This window comes from Poecilia latipinna, unplaced genomic scaffold, assembly GCF_001443285.1.
Source record: "Poecilia latipinna isolate Pla-1442-1.1 unplaced genomic scaffold, P_latipinna-1.0 Scaffold14, whole genome shotgun sequence".
Classification (NCBI taxonomy): domain Eukaryota; kingdom Metazoa; phylum Chordata; class Actinopteri; order Cyprinodontiformes; family Poeciliidae; genus Poecilia; species Poecilia latipinna.
In genome coordinates this window covers 652,589-659,014 of record NW_015112630.1, presented here as the reverse complement: position 1 = coordinate 659,014, position 6,426 = coordinate 652,589, and the positions used below count along the sequence as shown (strand labels likewise).

The window sequence follows — 6,426 nt, the reverse complement described above, 5'->3', positions numbered from 1 at the left end:
GTGTTTTGCCTTACAGGAAAATAACGCCCCCAAGAAAGGGGTTTTAAAAAACGGGTTTTTTTTTTTTTTTTTTTTTTTTTTTTTTTTCAGCAGTAGTATTATAATCCTGTCCTGTTTTGTAAGGGTGTGATGTACAAGATCAACTACAGGAACCAGACGTGCTGCAAGAAGCGCCTGAACCGATGTTTCCACCCGCTGGCCATCCCGCATAATGCCTCCCTGCTGGGCCAGGCCGTGCTGGGCAGCTCCTCCGGCCCTGGGCAGGGGGTCCTGGTCAACACCTGGACCGGCCAGCTGCAGATGAGGAACAAGACAGGTACGACAGGAGGAAAAACAGAATCATGTGGTGCTGCAGGAAGCACATGACCTTTCTTAGAAAAAAAAAAATCCCTGCGCGGGATTTCCAGAGCAGAGCAGAGCAGAGCAGAGCAGAGCAGAGCAGAGCAGAGCAGAGCAGAGCAGAGCAGAGCAGAGCAGGTCAACCTGTCGGTTGACCTGCTCTGTGTTTACCGCAGTGAAGTACATGAGTACCGTGACGGAGTTCGGCTGCGTTCCCGTCACCACGCTGTTCCACAGCTGCAGGGACGGATGGAGGATCACCAGGTTGGTGCCTGAGGCTTTAGAGGCCTGAAGGGTTTCACAGTCTGACAAATGTCATCCAGAACTACTGCCATGCAGGGCTAAATTTGAAAATGTACCAGCAAAACATGGGCGGACATTTATCATTTATCCTATTGTTTATCGTGATAAATCTCATGATGATAAGAATTTTAATTTACTGTTTATTGTCACAATAAGTTCCAAATAATCCTGACAAAACTATCGGTATTATCAGGATTGTGAGTCTTATTATTTTCTCCACTGTTTGCTCAATTATCAATCAATAAAAAAGTGAAAAAAAATATGTTGATCTCAATTCACTCAACAGTTTGTTGAGCATCCTGCTCTCAAGGTTGCAGGTTGAAGAGGCACAATTTTTTTCCTTCAAGTTTCTGTTCCTCTAGCCGTGATCTTTTGTGGCGGCCTGGCCTTGTGAAGGGTGTCCATGTCTGTCTCCTGGACGTCTGTCCAGTTAGACGTCCTCACTATGGCTGTGTTCTACTGACCCAGACTAAGAGGGTCAGGAAACTCAACAGCTGTTTTCAGTTAATTAGCTAATCACACGGTGGCTCGATGACTTTCCAGTGTTTAAACTTTTCACAGCATACATATGTCTTACATGTCTTCTTTTTTTCTCTCAGCTTCTTCAACAACGTGTTGGGGCTGTCTGATCCTCAACAGCTCATCCCACCGAATTTCTGTGACGACGCCAAGTTGGAAGAAGAGGAAGGGGAAGAGCCAGCCACCTTCTACAGCTTGTTCTAGAAGATTCTTATGAATCTGGTTCCCTTTGTGAATCTTTGCACTGACCTATCACTTCCTTTAGTCCTTGATAAAGAAACTTTAAGTGGATAAAATCTTTGCCATCAGCCTGTTACTCATTCAGCTGTTTGTGTATAAATCAAATAATGTAAAATTTAAATTGAGTGTAAATAAGTATCAAGATATATTTTTTTGCATTTTTTTTCTCATCACGTATGAATAAAGCTCTAAAAGTCAACTTTTTGAGACGTCATAAATGTTTGATTTGATATTGTTTGTCATGGCAACACACTGTGATTGTGTGACTCTGAAATGTCTGTTTCTATAAAGCATCTCAATAAATCAGAATATCATCAAATACCATAAAGAAAATGGTTATTTATTATGATTCCTTAAGCTGAATGAAATATTTTAATGACTGTTATTACTTGGAGTAAATAAAAACCCAAAAGTAATTCTCTCAAAAATATTAATGTTACATTGTACAATCACAGAAACGGACTCAACCATGTATTTTCTGGGATCTCTGTTGTTGAATAAAACTTGGCCACTAGATGGCGGTAGACATTCGGCAATGAGAACGTTACAGCGGAAACGGGTCTGAGTGTCGGATGGAGGAACTTGTTGAATATTACATTAATCTTTAATGTTCGCTCATTCTGGAAATTCTTGAGAAAATTATGTTTTTTAAAACATAAAGAGAGCTAAACCATATTTTCTTGGCTGTCAGACAGCATCATTTTAATTTATTCATGATTTTTTTTTTTTTTTCGTAAAATGTAAACATTTCCTGGTGGGATAATTTTCTTTCTTCTTTTTTTGACAACACAAATGATTACGTTATTCTGCATTACAGAAATATGGCGTTTTTATAAAGCTGGGTGTGTTTGAATATCCGTGTGTAGATATGAAACACAAGTCTACACACACACTTCAATAACTTAAAATTTTATTTGTTTACATCATGATGAGCAGTCACTTGGTAACAGTAGTAACACACACCCCTTAGCACCCCGACCTCCTGCACCCCAACGTCTGCCGCGGCCAGCCCCTGACCCTGAGCGGCCGTCTCTAACCACACCAGTCTGGCATCAGGATCCTCGTCTGAGAACTGGAGCAGAGACCCGGAGCGCCGTAACACCTTCAGACACTGCCTCAGCACCGAGGCCGCCTTCTCCGCCCCCTCCTTGGACCTCAACAAGGCGTCTGTGGTGCCCTTGTCAACAATAAGATCCAGACTGCTGGGACCGTAGTGGCTGTCAAGCTGGGTGCAGTCCAGTTCTAAAAACTCCATTTGAGAGGAAGCGTTGCGAGGTCGGACGGGGTTAGCCCGGACGTGCTCCCGCATTAGCCGCACGGCTACGGGGGAGATGTCGGCACAGGTGACTCGCACTGGCAAAGTGGAGTCTCTGTAGATGGAGGGGCCTAACGCAGATGTGCCACATCCCATGTCCAGGACCTGGACAGGACGGCGTGAAAGGGACGCAGTCTGTAGGAAGGGCGTGATGAAGTCCTGCACAGCATCGAAACCGAAGAACCACTCAAAGTTTTTGAAATTGGGACTCCTGCTGCTGGTCTCTGAGTAGAAACGGTCCCATGCTGATTTCTTATCCATGTTTTCCATCAGCTCAGCTAGACGCGAGAAAGTGAAAAGAGACACAGTGGTTACCAGGACAACGTGCACAGCTTACCATCTAGTCCTGACTTATAGTGTCCTGCAGCTCTTTACTACCAAGACATGGCATACTTTAAACACGCAGACAAGGACGATATTTATCAGAGATTCATAAAGGAAGTTATCTTAGCAGGTTTAGCATAACTTCTGCTTTAGCATAATTTCCATTTCAGTACAACATCCATAGTGGTTTTTGTTGTCGTGTTGCTGCATTGTGATTTTTACATTTTACCCTAAATTCTGCATTAGCATAGCCTCAATGTTTTAACATAAATTATTTTTTTATCATAAATTTATCATTGTTGTGTTGTTGCACTGTGACTTTTACACTTTGTTGATCCTTCTGGGCTACCATACAAGTAAAAGTCCAATATATCCATTTGAAAATGGATGGCATGAAGGCCTACCAAGACATTTCATCCTTAAGCAGCCAGACTGACAATGACAACATTATGTTAAGTTATGCTAGCAAGGTTGGCATAACCTTTGTTTTAGAATAAATTCCTTTTTAGCATAAATTCCAGTGTGGCTTCTGTGTAGACCCTTTTGAGCCACCATACAAGTAGAAGTTCAAACTAAAATCTTACCATGCTTTTTGCTGTCCAGCCAATCAGACTGAGCTTGACTTATTTTGCAGAGAAGAATGAAAAAAAAAATGCAGTCTTTTGATTAGAAAGCTGGTAGTGACATACTGTAACATTTTAAAGGTGGTTATACATAATAATTGACTCAAGGTGGCTGAATATACCTGCACACCACACCGACTTCTCAGATTTTCATTTCTAAATACAAAACCAAAATACATTTTCCTTCAACTTAATTATGAACTACTTTGTGGTGACCTGTTGGATTAATCCCGAGAAAACACAATGAAGTTTGTGGTAGTTATATAAAAACCGTCGTGGACAAACTTTGCAGTTGAACCTCATGTTTTTAGCTGTGCCATATGCAGTTGTTGAATACATTCGCGATAAATCTTCACCAAACAAGCCATTAGTTCTAGCCTTTGTGCTACTCTAAATGTCAACAGCTAACCTTTTGAACGAAAAACTCTATTTAGCTGGTTAGCTTAGAACCACTAAAGAAAATAACGAGACTATCTTGACATGAATAATTCCAACTTTGGACATACTTGTCACTGATGAATGCTGCCTTATACTCCTGGAGAATACTCTTCTGCTAGCCAACGTGAACGACTTTGTGAGAGCAGACATGTTGGTTTGTTTTCTCCATAGCTCAACCACAGAGACAGAGCTCTCACTCTGACCACGAATTCTATCATATTTAATTTACTCTAGAGTCCAGGAAAACGTAAACGAGAAAACATCTCGTTTTAATGTACGATCTTTGGTTAGTTTACATATATAGCATAGTTCTAATATTCAGATATTCATGAAAACAGTTGAAAAACAAAAGACAACTAGCTGTTTGATTTATTCGTTTATTTTTAATTTTATGACGATTTCTTAAAAATGTCGCTTTTCGTTTTTATAGCTAAAAATAAAATTCAATTCAAAAATACTTATTCCTAAAGGGAAATTACATGTTGCTTTAAATCATATCACACAGATTTCTTCAAAGAGCTGTAGACGCTGATGAAGAATTTCAGTTTAGAAAAGTGTCTTCAGGGCATTTGGTTATGTGTGCACAGCCATGTTGGAATCCTGAATAGAACTAGTTTTTTTTTTTTCTTTTTTTACAGCTTTTGCACTTTTATTGTAAAGACAAACAGCAGAAGGCAAATAATAGATTCAAGACTCAACGTTTCTACGGAAAGTATTAACTTTCTGGATGATGTCTCTTAAAAACATTTTTAGAAAAAAGAAAAATGATACATTTGGTATAACTCTTGGCCATTTGTTAGTGTCTTGTAGTTTTTCCTGATCAAAAAAAAAAGAGCAAGATCTGAGTCAGAGAAAAGGCAGCAAATAAGATGTAAATTGCTTTAATAAACCTCAATGAAACGCAGTGTACCAAAGGAAGAGAATCAAACAAAGCAAGTAGATAACATTTACAACCACAAAAGAAAAAAAGAAAAAAAAACTGTACAACTAATCGACTGGAGTCACTTCTATTTTCCAACTATTTTTTTTTCCCCGTTAACCATTTGTGTGATGGCGGAGGATAGCCTGGGTGTCGGGGGTGAGGGGAGGTCTGGAGTAAGGGGTAAAATGAGACGCATGTGATTTTATCGTTTTATTTCCAAATAAATGAGAATCATCTCAGACACAGATGCGATTTGTACATCAACGTGGCAGCTGATGTTATTTTTTGTTTGTTTTTTCTTAAACGCTCCCCCTGCGGAGCGCAGCTTGAGGAGGATGTGATCTGATGTGGCCCAGGAGTGTTATTTGTACAAGATGTCGTAATGGCCTGGTCTGTACAGCAGGAAGATGCGTGGGTCGCCCCCTTCAGGGAAGATGTGGTTATTGACAGACCCTCCTTCCCCTCTGTCCATGTACTCCACCAGAATGGATACATTCAGGGCCTTGGCTAAGGCAATGATGTGAATGTGGTCACTTTCTTTAGACATAGGTTCTACTTCCTAGGAAAGGAGAAAGGAAAAAAACAAATACCCGATAAACTACATATTCACAAACATTTCACGTAAGTTCATTCAAAAATCCTCTTTAATGATATTTAAGTATCTATGTTTAGCTATAGGAAGACAGTAGAGAACAACATATAAACATAAATATAATATTTAACAGTATTATGGAAAATGTAAATTATGTCTAAATTAATTTGGTGCTTGAGGGTTATCTTTTGAGGGCAGATATTATTAGCGCTTTAGGATTACCTTTTACTAAATAGCACATCGGGGTGGCATGTTATCGGAGCTAATGTTTATGATTAGTGCAACTAACTTTTTTTAGTTAGCAGTGCCCACTGCTGCTGTTTTATGTGCAGTAGTAAAAATTAGAATCAGCGGTTAAGACCTGAAAGACAATCACCATCAGCCGGGGGAAAAAACGTGACTTCCAGTTTCTATCTTTATCACGTTTCTCTATAAAACAACTTTTATCCCAAACGCTGCCCACCTGCTGACAGAACTCCTTGATGGTACGTCCTCCCTCGATGAAATGCTCGAAGAAGCCATGCTCTCGCTGCAAGTAGCCTGAGGTAAGGAGGCGCAGGTAAACGACAACGTAGTCGGACATATTCTGGTCGTTGAAAAAGTTCAGCAGCTCCTGCAGGCGGGGATGTTTCTCACACAGTTCAATCAAGTCCATGAACTGAGGGGAGCAAAAAATAATAATTAACTACTAAAAAAATCAAGACAAAAAAAATATTGTGTACTTTAGCCATCTCGGCAAAAAAAAAAAAAAAGAAAAAAAAAAAAAAAACCCACATAAAAAAAAACAAAAAAAACACTAGAAAAAAAATAG

The 6,426-nt window shown here is 39.8% G+C and overlaps 3 protein-coding genes across 5 annotated transcripts in view; 1 reads left to right on the top strand and 2 right to left on the bottom strand.

The window, feature by feature from the left end:
- LOC106947308 (ependymin-like) overlaps nt 1–1,722 on the top strand; it is a 5,410-nt gene extending 3,688 nt beyond the window's left edge. Inside the window, exons 4-6 of one of the 2 annotated variants that reach the window (XM_015032210.1) lie at nt 124–316; nt 516–603; nt 1,242–1,722. In XM_015032210.1, the coding sequence (XP_014887696.1) occupies nt 124–316; nt 516–603; nt 1,242–1,365 (405 nt within the window). In that variant the 3' untranslated portion in view covers nt 1,366–1,722. The remainder of the gene's footprint in view (nt 1–123; nt 317–515; nt 604–1,241) is intronic. The other variant, XM_015032218.1, reaches the window with a different exon arrangement.
- Nucleotides 1,723–2,078: 356 nt separating this feature from the next.
- On the bottom strand, nt 2,079–4,872 carry cskmt (citrate synthase lysine methyltransferase). Of its 2 annotated transcripts, XM_015032241.1 has the most exons (3): nt 4,170–4,258; nt 3,625–3,662; nt 2,079–2,994 (listed from the first exon to the last, which is right to left on the bottom strand). In XM_015032241.1, exon 3 carries the CDS (start codon nt 2,984–2,986, stop codon nt 2,312–2,314), a length of 675 nt encoding a protein of 224 aa, XP_014887727.1. In that variant the 5' UTR covers nt 2,987–2,994; nt 3,625–3,662; nt 4,170–4,258; the 3' UTR covers nt 2,079–2,311. The 2 variants fall into 2 exon arrangements, with proteins under 2 accessions (XP_014887727.1, XP_014887718.1); XM_015032232.1 differs by lacking the exon at nt 3,625–3,662 and having other exon boundaries at nt 2,164–2,994; nt 4,170–4,872.
- Nucleotides 4,873–4,969: 97 nt separating this feature from the next.
- The window catches only part of LOC106947299 (ubiquitin thioesterase OTUB1), an 8,488-nt gene continuing 7,031 nt past the window's right edge, over nt 4,970–6,426 (bottom strand). The window contains exons 6-7 of the mRNA XM_015032199.1: nt 6,079–6,273; nt 4,970–5,582 (exon numbers count right to left, since the gene is read on the bottom strand). Coding sequence (XP_014887685.1) covers nt 5,385–5,582; nt 6,079–6,273 — 393 coding nt within the window. The 3' untranslated portion in view covers nt 4,970–5,384. The remainder of the gene's footprint in view (nt 5,583–6,078; nt 6,274–6,426) is intronic.